The sequence below is a fragment of the Tarenaya hassleriana genome, unplaced genomic scaffold (genome assembly GCF_000463585.1).
Source record: "Tarenaya hassleriana unplaced genomic scaffold, ASM46358v1 Cleome25, whole genome shotgun sequence".
NCBI lineage: Eukaryota > Viridiplantae > Streptophyta > Magnoliopsida > Brassicales > Cleomaceae > Tarenaya > Tarenaya hassleriana.
This window is the reverse complement of record NW_010965775.1, coordinates 2,186,765-2,206,507: the sequence shown is the minus strand read 5'-3', so window position 1 is coordinate 2,206,507 and position 19,743 is coordinate 2,186,765. Positions and strand designations below refer to the sequence as shown.

Genomic DNA, 19,743 nt, shown 5'->3' with positions numbered 1-19,743 from the left:
GGGAAAGATCAGAAACCCAAATTCCGTACCAAGAAAGCTCGAGAGAGAGACCCACAAGTCCAAAGATCTCTACTTCAGTGGTTCCTAATCTTTCCTACAAAACGAACAAAGTTTTTCACGCATGCCAAAGTCTACAAATCCACATTCAATTGAAGCAAACCTTCTAATCAATACCACAAAGAGGCTTTATCTCTAGCTTGTTCAAGAAGATTTTCTCAGCATCCAAACAGACAGAAGAAAATTAGTAACAACGAACATCATTCATGCACTGAAAGAAAAAAAAGACGAAAACTTCACACGAGAACCGGAGATCGACGGCGGGAAAATGTAGGAGCTAAGAAAAAATACAGTCACGAACTATGAAAAAGTAATTTCCTGTTGATTACACACTCACAGATTCAGAATTTACAAGCTGAAAGATTGCTCCTTTCGCTTTTGTTCGACTTGTACCACCGTTCTTCTTCCTCGTTCTTGATCCCCTCGACGCATATACCCATACCACAACTCGAAGCAAAGTGCAATGCACGACCACCACTAAATTAAACAAAAGAGAAAACCTTTTTTTGTTCAGATGGAAAAGTATTCGGTGGGGGAATTAGAACAAATCAATTTGTTTGGGGCTGATTCGGAAGGAAAAATAATTTTGGGGGTATTAATGAAATAGGTATACAAAACCATAGAGAAGTTGCCGGAGAGGAGAACTCCGGCGAGATGTGAAACTTGAAGTCATATTCCGGCAATCCTCGCTTCGCTTCGTTTTCCAGGACTCGCGGAACCAATCGCCCTTTCGAATCTATCCGACAATTTCCTAATTAAATCGATCTAACTGTATATGCTGTTGCAGTGCTTTTACTCGGAAAAGCTCGAAGATCTATAATTGCTCTTCGTCTCGCTCGCTTCTCAGTCTCAGAGCAATGGAAGATGCGTTTCGTGCCCTGTTTTCCAAATTTCTACTGAAATTAACCCTCGAGTTCCTCTCTCTCTCTCTTCGGGATTAGGGTTCTGTCTTCATAGTTGCGGGAAAAAGCGGCGTGATTCGTTCGTATCTGTTATTGCACGAGTATTTTGATGCGAAGGGTTCTTTCTTTAGGGGGAAAGGGTCATTCGATTTGGTGACGCGGCACAGAAAAGATGATAAACTCGCTTCTGAAGATCTTGCAATTGCTGCTCAAGTATGCACTTTTATCTGCTGGTATTGATCTTCTGCTCGATCGAAATTTGGCGGCTTTCAGAAATGGAAGGTGATAACAAACTTCTTTGCTACCACAGCCCCTTTTTGACGAAATAACTTTGGAATCTTGAAAAGGGTATATATATAATCAAATGTTGAATATGCAACGTGCTGCAAATTTCACTTCAGAGAGCGCATCCTGCAAGTGTATTGAGGGATCAATCGCTTTGGTCTTTCCACATCTACAAGCTTCTCTCCATATGGGGCCAGCCCTGTGTCTGATTCCAAGACTGAGCAAAATACAACCACAAGTAATATACAAAGAACGACGGGGGCATTGTGCAGAGAGGAAATGGCACGAGAGAGACAGCAAAGTACAGCAAAATGCTCAAGGTGGTTGTGGGATCGCTGCCAATTCATTCATTACATTTCAATCATTCAGGCTCACTGGCTATGGATACAATGTGCATTCCCTCAATCCACAATCAAAACTCGCGGCGTTCTTCACGTTTGCTATGTAAAATTATTGTACTTTGAATTCATGCAACAACAGTCGAAGCCATGAACAAGACAGGAAAGTAGTAACATCACTATGAACGAGATATGAGGGTAATAAAATCGCCAAGTGTTTAAGGGTTATAGAGTTTATGCAAATTACGCAGATAATCAGATAAAAAAAACCCCGATTTTCGTTTTGATTTTCTCCTGAAAGTATTATCTAACATAATCCATGCCACAATTGATCCGGAAAATAACTATTATCAAGCATTGAAGTTCAGCGTAAACGAGGAAAAAAGTAAAGTTTGCAGATTTAAAAACCTAGAGAACGAAACCCACCATAAGTGAGATCACATCACATGATCCTCTAGAACCTCTTCCCACGGCCGAACCCGAAAGCCGGCGCCGGAGCGGCGACAGGGTCGACCTTGACGAGCCCAGGCATGTCGGACATTCCCATGGCGGCGAGCATGTCGAGAGTCTCCTTGTCGACCTCAATGTGATCGGTTTTAATGGCGGATTCGTCGGGGACGAAGTCCATGCGACGCTCGCGCTCCTCCTCCTGAAGCTTGAGGGAGATTCCACGGACCGGGCCCTTCTGGATACGCTTCATAAGGTGGGTGGAGAATCCAGCGATCTTGTTCCGGAGCCTCTTCGACGGGATGATCGCGACCTCTTCGAGGATCTTCTTGTTGGTGTGGAAATCAAGGGTCATGCGAGAGTAGTACTTCTCGATCCCCTGACGAGAGGATTTCTTCACCGTCTTCGTGCGAACGCGACCCATATCGCCGGCGATGAATTAGGGTTACGATCTTGATTCGGTAACTGTCGACGGGGGAGAGAGAGAGAGAGAGAGAGAGAGAGAGAGAGAGAGAGAGAGAGAGAGACGAAATTAGGGTTTTACGGAGGCGGGGACTGTTTATAAATGTGAAAGTGGAGGGGCAAAACGGTAAAAGCGACTATGACGAGGAGATTATTACTAATTACTTCGTTGAGGCCCATAGTTGTAGTAGGTCCTCTAACCGTTTATATTGGAATTATGGACCGTTTATATTTACATATTAATATGTTTTATTTAATTTGGGTGTCTAATGGTATTAAGATTTTTTTTAAAAAAATAAATATGTAGTTTATTTAATTTGGGTGCGTAAATGTTAACCAAAGATGCAAAATTGAATATTGAATTTGATCACTAGAAAACCAAAAAAAAAAAGGGGAAGAACAAGAGAGGAGGAACACGAGTCAAAACTCGAGGACATGCGCGTCGTTTCTCCTATTTGAACTTAAACTGTGGGTCGTTTTATAGGCCGAGACCAGACGACCACTTCCATCTTTCCTAGATTCAAACGGCAAGCAGTGTTACTTAGGCCTAAAATGTAACATGCCTTGTCCAAAGGAACGGCAATGCATATCGGGGAAGATGCTGGTGCATGTCGGTTTTGTACATGGAAAAAGCTTGGACTGGTCAGGGGGAAAAAAAAATCACTCAGCAAAACAAAAAAGAGAGAGAGAGAGCAGAAAGTGAAGAGAGTGGTAGAAAGGGGCCTAAAATCTGGATCATCACCATCTCGGTTTTCTACCGTTATGGCTCTCCCCTTTAGTTTCAGACAGCCGTGACTTGGAAACCGGTCCTGGTCCGGCCGGTGGAGGTCTCTCCCCACCATATCCTCGAGCTTTACTTGGTCTTGAACCCATCAAGACGTGATCTTTATTACAGCCCTTGTCTGGATACCCTCCTCCTTTATGCTCCGACCCATCTGACGCTTTCTGAAGCTTCTCGCTCTGGCCTACCCAGTCGATTCCATCCGATATGCTCCTTTGTAGAGACGAGCTTTTCATCCTCGACGCTATTATGCTCGACGTCGATCTTCTGCCTTTCGTCTCTTCCTCGAACATTGTTGTTGTTGGCCATTTGTAGGAGCTTCTGTTGCTGTTGTTATTATTGTCCATATTCAGTTCTATCGAATGAAGATCGCTTTCCCCTGAATCTTGCTCTGATTCATCTCCATCCTCCTCCACCACTTCTCCATCTTCTTCGTTAAATGAGCTGAAATGGATGTTGTTGTTCATCAGGAACTCTGCGATCTCCTCGGCGTTTACATGGCCTTGAGGTCCTCGAGATTTCTCTTTCGATCTTTTGGCTCCGAGGTAAGCCTGAAGCTGTGTCCTCAGTTTATCGACCGCAGCGTTTTTCTCCTCGAGCTGGTGTTTGGCTTCCGAGAGTTTCATCTGGACCCTCTCCTCCCGTAAGGCATCGGCTAACTGCAGCATCTCCCGTTCCTTCTCGACCTCTTCTCTCGCTTTTAAAGATTCCCTCTTGAGTTCCTCGACTTCGGCTTTGTCTTCGCTTATGTCCCTAGCTAGTTCATCGCACACTTTCTCAACCATCAGCCTCACTCTCTTCTCGTTCTCGATTTCTTTCACAGCTTTCATCAGAGCTGACTTTGTCTCGGCCAATTCCTTGCCTAACTTCTTGTTCAGACTCTCGAGCCGTTTCCTCAGCTTCCTCTCTACCTCGAGTTCACCAGCAACAGATTCAACTGCTGCCTCAACAATCTCCTGCTCCTTGTTTTTCCACGCTGCTTTTTCTTCGGCAAAGCGTTTCATCAAGTAGTTAATGTCGCTGTGATCTGATCGCTGTTCTTGGATGAACTGATTGACCTGCAGGCGAGCTCTTTCGAGCTCGGCATGTAAAGCTGAGATGAGGGACATGCTCGAAGATGGCCGCTCCTCTTGACCCCACATCCGATTAATGATTTTGAGTAGCTCTTTTGATGTGGTCAGAGCGTTACTAGCATCCTTTAACCGTGTCTTGACTCCCACATTTGATCCAGCCGGAGTCTCCACCCGTGATCGAGTCTCGATCTGCATCAAGAAAAATGGGAAATCTCCGTACATCACGTCTTTCAGGTGCAGTTGGAACTAAAGATGCAGCCAGTTTCCGCCTGTCTCCATATGTAGATACTGTTAATGTTTATGTCTATGAGCATATAGAGGTGACAGACATATGCATCTAACTACAGATTCCATGCGTCCAATATGAACTGCAATTCCAACCCCCATATGCACAATCAAAAGTTTGTATTGAAAACCATCTGAAAGTTTAACAGACAATACTCTGTCTTCCATGGATTCTGAAAGAAACAGGCCGAGAAAGTAGTATCAGCTTACATCCATGAAGCTGCCGTTGCTGATAGAATCCATCGGGCCGACATTGTGGTCTGCAAGCCTAAGCTTCTGCAAGATGGAGGATGCTCTTCTCTGGCGGCTTCCAGTCCCTGATCTCTCCATCCTCTACGGAAATCAACTGATAAATCAGAATTGGAAAACGATGTTCTTTCTTGGTTTCCTTATCACCTAAACCCGCAGCAAAAGAAACAGGCAAGCCCCTTCTTGCATCACCAGATTCAGCAATGTATATATATAATTATATATCATTCTCGCGATTACAAATAATATAGTTTATGATCCACTATCATTCCCAATACAGTTAACACCAACCACCTTAACGAATAATCAAATCGACCAACGAGGTCCAATGATGGACAAGCAAGCCTCATATGCACGCTGCTGTTTTAAGCACATGACAAAAGATTCCAGGACATCAACCTTCTTATATTCTTCTGTAATCCCACTTCTTAACAACGATCACAAGAAAATATTCTTATGAATCACAAAAGCAAATCACCACTTCAGAATCACAAAAGACTAATCATTTATCAGTTAGGAGAATTGGATCTTCGTATTTCCTATATGGATATGTAATTGTTGTTAGCGAATATAGAAGGGTCAGGATCTAAAAGCAGGCAAGCCTGTTTTCTCTCTCCTTTGATCAGTCAAAATGAATCACATGGTGCCAGCAAGATTGCCAAACCCGGCAAGTTTTCTTTCCACTTTCCCACCATCCAAGCGAAACCCAGAGGAGAAGAAATTGAGCTACCTCGGAGATGGGGCTATGAGATGGATCGGAGAGGTGAGGCGGCAAGTAAGGGGAGTGCACCGACCTCGGCGGAGGCGGAGGAGGCACGCCTCTTTCCTTCCTCGTCTTCCTCCTCGCCTCCGCCATCCTGTTCTCCTCGCTCTCCTTCGCCACTCTAGGCGACGGGATCTCGTTCATCTCCCACAGCGTCGCCGCCAGCTTCCTCGCCGAAACCGGTGGGGCCGCCGCCGCCGCAGCACCGGACTTGCTCCCGCTTTGCGACGGCGCATACCTCGGAGACGCGGCGGGTCGCAATGCGGAGGCTGGAGTCGGAGATCGGCCGATCAGCCTCCACGTAGGGACAGGAGTAGTGGATCCTCCTCTCTTCCCGACCACAATCGCTCTCTTGAACCTGTAACCCTCCCGGAGAACCGACGACGTCGATGATGACGGCGATGACGAAATTCCACGCTTCCTGATTTTCCCTTGCAGTAGCAGATTCTCCACGCTCTTGTTCTGCCTCGGCATGTCGAAAGCCTCTAGATCTCTTCCCACAAACAAAAACTAGAAACCGAAAACAGGTAAAAGAAAAAAAAAATCAGCTTCAGAAACCAGAGAGAGAATTCACCTATAAGCAGGACAAAGAAAGGAAGCGAGTTGTTGAAAAGTGAACCTACAGAGAGCTTCAAAGCATATCTATGGCTTCCCTTCCATGGAAATGCAAAAGAGAGAGAGAGAGAGAATTATAATAAGAGACAAAGTTAGGAATTTGAAGCACTTGGCGGTTGCTGTGTGGAGGTTTGATCAGTACAGAGTGTATGTAAAGTGTAAAGGCGAAAGGCGACTGGGAAATGATTAGGTGTTGTGGCGAGTACTGAAAATAACACGTGTCATAAAATGGTTGGTCACGCAGGATTCCGCCAATAGATGAAGAAGATGAAAGCGATGATGTAGGAAAATAAGAACGAAAGATGGAGTTGATTTTGGGGCGACGGGTCGGGGAATAAATGACACTTTGACTTCAATATATAATTTCTAATACATGAAACATGTTTAAAATATATGTAGTTGTACATATGTTAATTTCTTAAGGAAAAAAAGCCTGACAAAATTTTTAAAAACTATCTTATTTTTGTTATATTTATTTTATTTCTATTTTCATAATCTTTTTCAGTTTCTATATATTTCAATTAACAAAAACAAATACATGTTTCGAATTTTTCCGCATTTTAAAATCTAAAAACCAAAAAAAAAATTCAGTCAAGATTTTGTATGTTTAATTTTCTTAATATTATTTCTAATTGAAATATCTAGGAATCCATTATTATTGATTGTTAATTTATAATTTTTTAAAATAATATTTTATGATTTTACAATGAATTTAAAATATAAGGTCTAGTTTATGTGAGTAGAATAGTTTAAAGTTTTAATGGTTAATTTAAAATTAAATTTTTTTGAACGAGACCATTTTATTTTAGAAATGCCTATGAAAGTTTTTAATATTGAAAATACATGTTTTACAAAAATTCATATATTTTTAAAAAATAGGAAATTGTGGGTAAAAAAGTTCACAACTTTTTTTTATTATTTTATTGATTATTTTTTCCATTAGACGCCTACTTATTGTGTCACGGTTATTTTTCATAAATAAGCACTTGGTACATCAAATGTAACTTTATTTTGGTCGGCGACTGTTAAATGTAAATTAAAATGATACAACTTTTGAGAAATAGAGATGTAAATGACATTTAATCGGGTTTCTTTACTCAGAGACGTACCAAATAAATTCTTTTTTTTTTTTTTTTTTTTGCAATTGGAGAGTGGATGAAATTAAGGGAATTAGAGTGGGGCCCGCAACGTGATTGATATCGTGTTTATGATTCATAATCATATGATCATGCCCCCTCATTTCTCAATGTGGACTGACTGCTCATTAACTCTACGTTTTTCCTTACTTCTTTTGTTCCAATTGCACTTATTTTATGATTATCACATATCTTAGTTCCGATTCTTCGTTTATCAACAAATCATTGTTTTGAAAAAAAAAATATCATTTCGCATGATTTTTTTTTCCTTTTATTACATACAATTTTTGTGGGTATACGAATAGAATTTTTTTTTTATATATTCTAAAAGAAAAATCTTTTGTAAGATGATATTTATCGTTATTTGTCTTGTTTCGAGTCGATAAGATTTAGGAAAATATGATTTTGTCTTGTGGCTTTTGCAAATAAAATCCAATAGCAAAAAACTTTACTAGATGTCCTTTTTTAAAAAAAAAAAATTCATGAAGCTTGTTCATATGGGCTTTTTTCATATGGTACAATAAAATGGGCTTTAAGTTTATATGGGCCTCAGATATTAAGCCCATAAGAAATCCATACCAGCTTTTATAAGAAAAGAGGTCCAAAACAAATGAAATCTGAAAATGAATCTGAACCGTACACGTGTACGGTTCTCTCCACAACGAGTGAGATCTGTGGCCAAAACTATCACAGATTATTATTTATCTACTTTAATCAAGCAAGTAAAATCGAATTCATTTCATATACCGTCCGACTTGGCAAACCTCTTCCAGTCACACAGATTGGCTACAATATTTGAAATATATTAGATATTTCTGAATCTGTGACAAAAAAATATTATAATTTCTGTTTAATATAGACAAAAAAATATTATAATTTTTGTTTAGTGTTATATTAATATATAGAAAATTTACTTAGGAGTATACCTTAGATACTTACTCATTTGAAAATTGAAAACTAATAAAACAATCCATATTACATATATATATATATATATATATATATATACACACGTATTCTCGCACATTATACACATATATAGAGAAAAAAACTCCTAAAAAACTTCGAACTTGCAAAAACATATACAAATAAACTTTCAACTTGTAAAATTATCATTTAAATCTCAAATTTGCGACATGTAACTGAATAAAACCTCGAACTTGCAAATTGTTGTTCTAATAACCGAACTTGCAAATTATTACTCTAATAAACCTTTGACCGGTTTGACCACAATTTCAGGTGATCAGAAATCTACGTTGGCCCAGAAAGCTGATGTCAGCGTGTCCACGTAACCAACTTTAAATGATTTTTTGCTCCAAAATCGGATTTATTTACTCTCAAACCGGATTAAATTTGTATCCAAAAAACGCTGATGTGACAAAAAATCATTTAAAGTTGATTATATGGACATACTGATATCAGTTTTCTGGGCCAACATGGATTTTCGATCGTCTAAAATTGTGGTCAAACCGGTTAACGGGTTATTACAGCAACAATCGAAATTTTATTCAGTTACATATTGCAAGTTTGAGGTTTAAATGACATTTTTAAAAATTGAAAGTTTATTTGTATATTTTTTTGCAAATTCGAGGTTTTTTAGAGATATATATATATATATGTACGTAGATAGATATAGTTGTGAGACGAAGGAAGGCAAAGCGTGGGAGGGGCTTTCGGAAGGAAACAGAGATGGTCTGCATCCATTTCGGCTGGGAATTTATGGGATCATGGCCGTTGTGGGCCCATTCCTCAGCCTGCATCTACTTTGTGGGCCCAACTCTAAGCCCATTCATATTTTTTTTTTACCCATCATGACAAAAAAAAGGAAACAAAATCAAGAATTAAATAGTGGTATTCGTACAAAATAAATTTGAATTTTATTTCTGTGTACTTATATTAGAGAGATCCGACACAAATTTTTTTTTGACGAAAAGCGCATGTCAAAGAATAAATATTTTTAAAAAAAAACATCTAATTAGTACATAATAAAACCCATTTTTTTCATTTTTTTTTGTTTTCATGAGTAGGACAAGCAATTTTTCAGGATAAAACAAGAAGTGGTGGAGAGAAAAATACACAAAAGCATGTATATAGAATATAGCTAACGACAAAGAATTTGCCACAGGCAAAATAAAGGAAAAGGGAAATGGGGTTAAAATGGGTAAAAAGAAAAAGAAAGGAGTGAAAAAGGCAAAAAGGGAAATATATGGGGGGGGGCCTAACAAATAATAGAAATGGGGCCCATACGGAGGAGGACAAAAGGAATTGGGCTCAATTTATATATATATAAAAAAAAAACCCCTCAGGCGTGCCTTTGTAGATGTCCCCACTCCTCTCACCATCTCTTCTACTTTCTGGTTTACCCCTCCAAAGTCCAAACCCCCAAACTTAGCCGTACCGGTGGAATATATACATATTATATATATACTATATATATATATATATATATATATATATTATAACTAAAAATTGATATGTACCCATGAATTTCAAACGATGGAATTTGGGTTTAATTAATCACGTAACATCAAATTCTTTATTTAAAAGTTGTATGACACTTTCACAATTCAAATTATGTTCTCTAGTGAATTTGAGTCTGTTTGATTTCTATTTTATTTATTTTTTTGCCCTCGAAATATTTTTCTTAGAATGTCGAAGGTTGTCTGGCCAAGAAAAATAGTCTTTCTAATGGTTGTTTTTATTGAAATTTATATCCATATAAAAGTATCATTTAGCCAAAAAAAAATGAGACCATATTATATCAAAGTTTATACGGTTTTTTGTATTACCAAAGATTAAACAAATCTTGGGCGTATAGTGAAATTTATAATAAAAAAAAGTTTCATGCAAGTCCATATCTCATGACGACATATGCATGGATTCATTACGTCATTTTATAGATAATTCTGAAATTCCGATGAAGGAAACTTTTAATTTTACTAGATCAGCACGTTTTCAGTGATAAATCACAAATTCTATTTATTTTTTTAGTGTCAAACTCTTTTGTTGGTTATATCTATAGGAGCATATATATGTTTCGGTTTTCAAATTGGTTTGTATTTTTTAGATTTTGATAGAAAAAAAAATATACTTAAACATCAATTCTGATTTTGATCAGATTCGGTATTTATTATTTTTTTAAAGAGATTCCGATTTTGAATTCACTTTTTAATAAATATAAAATTCAATTCTGATCAGTTGAATTTAGTTTAAAAAATCATGTATAAGTAGTTTTCAAAACAGATATAGACTATATATTCCTTTTTTGTAAAAAAAAAAGGACTATTCGACCCTTTAAATTTGATAAAAGTGAAAATTACATAACAAGCTGTATACATCCGATCTACAAATTGGAGTTTCACTTATTATTTTTTATGTTCTCTGTCGCGCTATTGGTGGATATAATCTGTTTCCAAGAAGTCGGAATTTGTTGCCATCTAATAATTCTAATAATAATAATAATAATAAAGAAACTTAATTGTCGGTCCAAGATATCGGCTGGCTAAATTTATGTCTGAGCATATGGCCTATTGATACGTAGAGTCTGAACAATGCAGAGCAGAGTTATTTCAAATTGCGTGGTCCCCTTTCAAGGCATGTAGTTATGCTTTGTTATAATATATATACATAATACAATAACTTGGGTCCCTCCATACACATATAAATTGTTAAATATTGTCATTAGACTTATGAATATGAAGGATATATAATTGGAATCTGTAAACAATATACATATATATATATATATAGTAGAGGTAATTTATTTGAATAATGCAAAACTTGCCCTGATTTCCATTTTCCAAGAACCACTTTCCTAAAATAACAAAGCGGTTGTCGTGTTGTGAGTCCGCAGAGACATTACAGTAAACGAAACTTGCAGATTATAGAAACCCTCCACGAATTACATTGCAGATTCCCTCTTTTGTTTGCCTTTTCTTTGCGGCCAAGGGATCATATCTTTTATGATCATTATGTACACCTATATATATACACATACATACGTGTGTGCATGTGTATTGTATTGCTGCTGATTATGTGAGTGTCACAATGCTTGGCATAATGGCATGAAACTCGATGCAAATGCATTTATACATCGCTCCAAACGCGTCGTTTATAAATATTTTTGAATCAAAATCATAATTAATGGGATGCCAAATTTTATTCCGAAAATAAAAAAGTTTTAAAATATTTTGTGTGTTTTTTAGGGTTTTTTTAATCAAATATATAGCTTATAATATGAACACAAGGCACCAAAAATACAAATTAGATTCTAAATTCTTAATTCCGTATCCGAGTTTATACAAAAATGTAACGAACTATCATAATATATATATATATATATAACATTATCATCATTATCGTCGAAATCATTTCCTGATGGTTCTCATTTTAAAAAGTCAGTCTGTTTATGACGAATTGGATTAAAAGAAATTGTAGATTCTTGGATTTGAACATTTGAATTAAATAAGGAAAATAATCAGAGCAAGTGGTCGTGGGCGAGCTATGCCTTAATCTGCAGATTCACTCACCAGAGAGATGATGCATGTAGAGCTAGGGTTCAAATATATATATAAGCGCAGCAAAATTCCAATATATATTTGAAAATAATTATCAAAATCACGAAGTTACTAAGGTAATTAGCAATAATTTTGTGAAAAACGTTACTCTTATTACACGACAGAACTATAAAATGAATTAATTACACCTTCTATGAAGAGAGACACGAAGTGACAACTTGAAATTAACATGCAACGTACGACTCATAAACATTTTGTCTTGAAGACTTCTTTCTTGATAACCCCAAATTCCTGTAGCCAATGGATGGTAAGAAACCTAAACACTTCTTATCCTCTAATATATCACCCGCATATATATATATATATATATATAGAAAAATGACATTTTCCTACACCAACTTTGCAAAATGTGACCTTTTCCTACACGAATTTTTAATTTGACAAAAAACTACACCAAATTATCAAATGTGTCAAATTGATACACAAACTACCCAATTTAACTGCAATTTCCTACACAATCCGAAAACGGTGTTAAGTGTCCGTTAACCGCTGACGTGGCACGCCACGTGGCGGCTGATGTGGCACGCCACATAGATTTTTTGCCACATCAGCATACCACGTCATATTTTAAAAAAAAATTCCGAAAAAATATGAAAAAAATCGATTTTTTTAAAAATTTAAAATAAAATAAATAAACAAAAAAAAAATACATATATATTCATATCTATATGCAAATAAAAATATAAATATATATACAAAATAAAAAACATACACATATATATACAAACATCTATACAAATATATATATACATATACATACAAACAAATATATTTATATATACATATACATATATAAACACATATATATGTATATATACATATGCATATACATACATACATACAAAATAAAAAAAATCACACACATATATATATATATATTCATATCCATGTCAGCCGCGTGGCGTGCCACGTCAGCGGTTAACGGGCACTTAACACCGTTTTCGGATTGTGTAGGAAATTGCAGTTAAATTGGGTAGTTCGTGTATCAATTTGGCACATTTGATAATTTGGTGTAGTTTTTTGTTAAATTAAAATTTCGTGTAGGAAAAGGTCACATTTTGCAAAATTGGTGTAGGAAAATGTCATTTTCCCTATATATATATATATATATATATATATATATATGCCATGACATATAACATATATATGTACGTGATTGTGTGTGTGTATACATCGCATACATAAATATTGTACTATATACGAGCTTGTACTTAGTATTATAATTTATGACATAATTTTAAAGATTTTTCCACTCATGTCATCAAATAAGTAACAATTGTTCGTGAATATAAACGTCGAAATTAAATATAAAAGGGAAAATATCGATCGCCCACAATAAAAAAAATAAAAAAAGGCAAAAAAGACCGACAAATAGAAGAGCCCAACAACCTCAATTATCACGGGGAAGAAGCTACGTGCCCCAACATGTGCAAATTAAATATTAGTAATAATAATAATTGTAATAATAATAATTAATAATTTGATAATAATAATAATAATTTGATTTTGTTGATGTTAGTGCCTTCAAAATCGACCTGGAAAATGAGGCATATTCTTGTCTATTTCTTCATTTTTAATATTAAAATTAATAAATATATTATCGTTGAAAAATACATACACGTCTAATTATCAATCATATCCACAGATAATGTTACAAAATTAAATTAGACAACCTACTCAAATTATTTAGTTACCTGTTAAAATAACAAGTATATATAGCATTGGATTCAACATCAAGATCTTTATGTTCCATTATTACGAAATGAAATATATACGTATTCTATTAATATATCACGATTAAATCATATATTTCAGACAAAGATACACATACACCTACCTATATAATAGATACGGATCCACCCAGCATATATAATCTGATTGAATTAAATATAATTGGGTGTATATATATATAATTGAACGTCGATTGAGATCGGAGTATGAGGAGAGAATTGGAACACGAACACAGGAAGAAAAGATCCAATCGGATAAATCTTATCTCATCTTTGTTTTCTTCTTCTTACAGTTATATTGGAAAATCAAAACTATCTTGGTTTTTATGTGTGTGTGTGTATAATATATATATATATATATATATATATATAGATAGATGGTGTATCTTTACGTGAATTGCAGCAGTCCCGTGATCAATATTAAAACTATTCTTTGGATTTTTATGATATTTTTTTTGTAAAGTGGATTTTTATGACTAAAAACACCACAAATAATTCCTAAAAAATTGTATTTAGTGAGGTATTTGTTGTTTTGAATATATATCATCATTTTGGTTCTGCTAAAAATGATTAAATTAAATATCTAGTCAATTAGATCAGAATTATACACGTGCTCTTAAATTCAATCGGATCCATTAATTGGAAATTAAGAACCGTGAATATATATCTCTTAGTATTTATGTTATTTGTAAAAAATTGTATTCTTTTAATTTAAAAAAAGAAAGAAACGGCAAGCACCAATAATGGCGTGTCCTGCAATCACGTGACATAAAATTCATGATTTGCTCTGCAAAATATAAGATATTACAAAAAAAACATAGATTTAGAAAACTTTAACAACTAAAATAGAAGAGGACCACGTACGTAACCAGTTGCACGTCCTTAGATTTTTCAGGTAGACGTGGGAGAAAGAGAAAATTTTCCTCGACCACGAGAAAAAAAATGGATATTAATTGGACGGTTTATGAAAAATATTCTTAAACGATGAGTTATTTATGTTAAATATATATACTTAATTTGAGAAATTTATGTACATATTGATGTACCAATTAACCTAACAATATAAAACTACATTATATATCACCATAATAGATTTTTTTTTTGTGAAACAAAGCATGAGAAATGCCTTTGAACAAAAATGATAAATTTTCTTAGGTTGATCATGCTTATTTTCTCCTATTCAATCGAAATTCGAAATTTGGTATATATAATTAATTAATAGTTGTATAATATAAAAATGTATATAAAGCTACAATTTAATATTATTGTATTTTTGACGTTTGGATTTATTTATTATATAGTAGAAGTTATATTAAAAACTACGGAGTGGTTTTCAATAATAAACTAAAATAATCGTCTAACGTTTTGACATTTAAAAACTATACGTTGGTTATTACAACTAGCTAGGAGATATACAGCTCAACTAATTTGAAATTCTGAACTAATTCCGTAGTAATGGTTGGTTGAAATGATATTATGAAATATTATAGGATAAATTAATACAATTAAAACATGATGTTACATTAATCATTTTCTTCAACCGGTATTAATTAAGCTAAATTAATTTATTATAGATGGGTTGATTTCAGTCGCAATTATTTTTTTATCTTACCCAATATACATATACATATACATATACATATACATATATATATATATATATATATGTGTGTAAGTAGAAGTGAAGATGTTATGCGATGTTGTGTCGGAAAGGCAAAAGCAGATGCTCCACAAGTTGGAGTTTACTTGCGTGAGGGGAAAGTATATCCCATGTGCCCTGAGAGACTTTGGGGGTGAAAACCAAGTTCAATCTCCACCGTTGGATCTCCCCATACCCAATCATCATGCTTGCGTCATCCTATGGGCCCCGCAACACCCTACCGTTTTTTTAACTTGGCAAAAAACATAAATATTGTTTTCCTTTTTCTTTCTTTTTTTTTTTACCTCTTCTCCTCATAAATACCAAAATTTATGAGAACAAATTGAATAATCATTTTTTATATTATTTTTAAAATCCAAATTGTCTCTTTATTTTCTGAGGAAACTCTTTCCACACGCAAATATTGATAACATTTATTAATTAAGTCTGACTAAAATATATTGGAACGGTCCTTTTTTTTATATATTTATGTCTCCATATGTTTATATACATCGTGAAAGATAAACTATTATATAGCTTTTTACACTGCATCGACTGATGTCAACCTAGATAGTTTCAAATAAATTTTGGCATAATATTCCATATTTGGTTCAATAATCCGACTACAGTTTATTATTGTTATTATTATTATTATTATTATTATTATTATTATTATTATTATTATTATTATTATTATTATTATTATTACATTTCCAATGCAAAATCAACTTTCTAACCAATATTGGGTGGTTTAACGGGTAAAAAAAAGAGCAAGATTTTTTTTTCAATCTGGGTTTGTGTCTTCGTTTAGAAATGGGTATTCACATGGATTTTTCCGATTCTCTGGGAGATATAGTCGGGTCAAAGACTCCGTGAACTTTCAAATTATAAAAAAAACTTTATTTTTACTGAATGAAAGATCTCTTTCAAGATTTGATATCATTTGTATTTAAGGAAGAATATATTTTATAACGACAATAGAACGAGGGACTGTTTTTTAATTTATAGTTTAGTGGGTAAGAGGTTAGGTTATATATATAATATATAATATAATTAAATATTTGAATAAAAGATATTTTTTCATTCTCAAGATAGCTGAAGATCAAAACATGTCCGTCCCAATTCAGCAGTTTTTAATGTCTGCAGCTACACTGCTAGTCTCCGTCTGCTACCTATTCTCCCACCTTTTTCCTTTTTTTTTTTATTTTTATTTTACCAAATTAGAAAAAATAAATAAATAATGTGAGTATATTAATATACATCGCGCTCAACCAAATCCTATAAGCAAAATGAAGTTACAATTTCCAATAAATTTACATCATAAATATGATTTACTGAACTGTACGTGTTTTGTGTGTGCATGAAGTTTCCTCTTGTAGTGGAAAATGTGGATTGTATAACATACCAATGGATGTTTCCATAAATAGTATACGACGAAATGGAAGGACCTTACTATATAAAAAAATTATATATTTAACAAATACAATTACATAATATAATTTGAGATCCACAAAAGTTGTCCATCACACACCAATCTTGGCGTGGAACAGACATGAGTATATATGTTTATGAAGTTGTCCATATATATATACACAAAAAAAGATAATTGCTTATTTTTATATTTTTATGCATGGGTATTATTATATGTACATCATTATGTATTTAATTTGGGGAAACATTATTGTATTTTATGAATATGTTCTGTATAATAATTAAAACACAACATATTACAAAATAAAATTCAAGGAAAAATCATTTGACGATTAAAAACGTTATGTTAATGGTGCACGACATGCCAATTTCATCACATTTATATGTAGACCGATCGCTGTTGTCGTGTATGATATTTTCTTTGATTAATTAATTAATGCAATTTCAAGATATCAAAGGTTTTTTGGCGAACAAATAAAATATATTGACGATTTATTACACCAAAACTCGAACAATATTGTCGTGTATTTTGGTTTTTGTTTTTTGTAAAATTATAATCTATTATTTCTTTTTGGGATTTGGATGGTATTCACTTTTCACAGAAAAATATCCATTTCCTAAAAAATTACTCTATTTTTAAATTATTTTAATATTTAATTTGGATTAAATTATTTTGATTCGAAAAAATAATATCTAAGCAATTCTTAAATCCGAGTAAGAATATTTAGGTATTACTCAATTACATTCGATTTTCTATATCCAAATCCAAAGTACCATCCATTTGTAACTCTATTTTTATAAAGTAGGAAACCCAATATAATACACCGAGTCACTTTTTTTTTCAATCTCACGGTTTCTGAGAATCGGACCCTTGTCTCTCCCGGCGGTGTGTTCGAGCTCGGATTCTTCAAGCCCAGCGATTCTCGGAACAGTTGGTATCTGGGGATTTGGTACAAGACCATCCCGAAGCGAACATATGTCTGGGTCGCAAACAGAGACAACCCTCTCTCCAATTCCTCCGGAACTCTCAAGATCTCCGACAGAAACCTCGCCCTCTTCGATCAAGCTGATAACCCCGTCTGGTCGACGAATCTGACCGGAGAAGTCAAATCTCCGGTTGCAGAGCTCCTCGACAATGGAAATTTCGTGTTCAGAGACTCGGAAAACAACAACCCGGATGAGTTCTTGTGGCAAAGCTTCGATCACCCGACGGACACATTGCTCCCCGAGATGAAACTCGGTTGGGATCTGAGAACCGGATTCGACAGATACATAACCTCTTGGCGAAGCCCGGATGATCCCTCCACCGGAGATTTCTTGTTCAAGCTCGAATCCCGAGGCTTCCCTGAAATCTTCCTCTGGAACAGAGATTCAAGGGTGTATCGAAGCGGGCCGTGGCACGGAGTCCGGTTTAGCGGCGTACCGGAGATGCACTACTCACGTCTTCAGATTCAACCATTCCGTTGAAATAACCACAGGTACTGATTCTAACCAATGCGGAATTCATGCATTCTTCCTCTTGTGCATTGAGGGGCATGAACACATTTACCAGGGTATTAGGGTTTTGATCGCACAGTTAAGTATCATTTGTCATTGGTAAATTTCTATATATAATTTGCATGATCTTTATGATTTAATCGATTTGCTCATGTCGTAACCCTTTCCTCTAGGAACTGATATGGAAAAGTAATTAACTTTAAACTTAATGCGGAAACATATCTTCTATAATCAGTGGTTTAATGTCGAAATGCTCTAATACAGGTCCTTGAAATTTCATGTAAGCTTTATACATTATGTAAACTATAACAGGGAATAGAAACAAACCAGTCTCTAGTATTCATATATTACTTGGTTTTGTCCTTGTAAGAATCTATATTTACATGTTTCATTTACGTATATATACAATATAAATCATATGTACAATTGCCAAACACCAAATATTGACGTGAAACTATACAAAACCATCAAGAAGATGAAGATTGGATTCATCTCTTTCTGAGGACAATCTTTCCCTCTGCATCTTCATGCATGATCTCTAAGACTTCATTCGGTGGCTTAAGCCTCCAAACTTGTGGTTTACCAAGTTCATGCCCTAACTTGGCTAATTGATCAGCAGCTCTGTTCCCTTCTCTGTATATATGACTCAATACACAGTTGTTTAGCTCGGGTATCACCACATTGATGTAATCTGCATGCCTTTTCGTCTCGTGGCATCTAACATTTCCTCTCTTGGTGATAATGTCGACTAGGGTTTTAGCATCTCCTTCAAGCCAAAGATCCGTCCACCCATTTTCAAGAACTAACTCTAATCCTCTCTTCAGAGCGGCGAATTCAGCCATGGAGCTCGTGGCTTTCCCTATGGATTCTGAGTATCCGAGAAGAAACTCGGCTTTGTGGTTTCTGAATATCCCTCCGATGCTGGCTTGCCCTTCTCTTCCTATGCTGGAGCCGTCGAAGTTTAGCTTTGTCCATCCGATCTCGGGTTTCTTCCAGACAACTTGAATAGGTTGTTTCTGGTAGTTTCTGATGAATACCAAACGGCTAACCCGAGATTGGATCAATCCAACAGTCTTTGAGAAGGCTAACATTGCTTTTATCGATAACTTCTCCCCGAAGAAACTCATAAGAACCTCGGATTTTGACCAGATTTATGTCCTAACACTGTGACAGAATTCTATGTACATGGTTTGATCAATGGTTTAGGGTTCACGATCAAAGGGGAACCCAAATAACTCTAATCAAGATGTACAACTCATGGCACGAGAGTACACCCTAAGATTTCTTGTAAGAAAAGCAAAGAATGAGAAGAAGAATGGTTGGAGGTAAACGAAAGGAACATTTCCACTATTTAATCAGTGGAAAGACCATTAGAGGTTTCTCAGTTCCAATGGAGATTTAACGGTTAAACACTTTTTAACCGTTGAAGATGAGAAACCTAAAATCCAGACAGAATCTAAAAACTGAAGCAGTTTC

General features: G+C 35.2%; 3 protein-coding genes and 1 long non-coding RNA gene across 5 annotated transcripts in view; 1 reads left to right on the top strand and 3 right to left on the bottom strand.

Moving 5' to 3' along the window:
* LOC104816608 overlaps positions 1 to 382 on the bottom strand; it is a 3,108-nt gene extending 2,726 nt beyond the window's left edge. Inside the window, exons 1-2 of the long non-coding RNA XR_772314.1 lie at positions 175 to 382; positions 30 to 94 (exon numbers count right to left, since the gene is read on the bottom strand). This is a non-coding gene — a long non-coding RNA (uncharacterized LOC104816608). The remainder of the gene's footprint in view (positions 1 to 29; positions 95 to 174) is intronic.
* A 1,455-nt stretch (positions 383 to 1,837) lies between these two features.
* On the bottom strand, positions 1,838 to 2,488 carry LOC104816607 (40S ribosomal protein S17-4-like). Its single transcript, XM_010545516.2, has one exon. It carries the CDS (start codon positions 2,451 to 2,453, stop codon positions 2,037 to 2,039), a length of 417 nt encoding a protein of 138 aa, XP_010543818.1. The 5' UTR covers positions 2,454 to 2,488; the 3' UTR covers positions 1,838 to 2,036.
* A 476-nt stretch (positions 2,489 to 2,964) lies between these two features.
* On the bottom strand, positions 2,965 to 6,400 carry LOC104816606 (uncharacterized protein At5g41620). Of its 2 annotated transcripts, none has more exons than XM_010545514.2 (4): positions 6,262 to 6,400; positions 5,610 to 6,152; positions 4,841 to 4,963; positions 2,965 to 4,534 (listed from the first exon to the last, which is right to left on the bottom strand). In XM_010545514.2, exons 2-4 carry the CDS (start codon positions 6,114 to 6,116, stop codon positions 3,230 to 3,232), a joined length of 1,935 nt encoding a protein of 644 aa, XP_010543816.1. In that variant the 5' UTR covers positions 6,117 to 6,152; positions 6,262 to 6,400; the 3' UTR covers positions 2,965 to 3,229. The 2 variants fall into 2 exon arrangements, with proteins under 2 accessions (XP_010543816.1, XP_010543815.1); XM_010545513.1 differs by having other exon boundaries at positions 6,266 to 6,400.
* Positions 6,401 to 15,387: 8,987 nt separating this feature from the next.
* Positions 15,388 to 18,237, top strand: LOC104816695 (receptor-like serine/threonine-protein kinase SD1-8). Its single transcript, XM_010545624.1, has 2 exons — positions 15,388 to 15,518; positions 17,577 to 18,237. Exons 1-2 carry the CDS (start codon positions 15,388 to 15,390, stop codon positions 18,235 to 18,237), a joined length of 792 nt encoding a protein of 263 aa, XP_010543926.1.
* Positions 18,238 to 19,743: the final 1,506 nt, after the last annotated feature.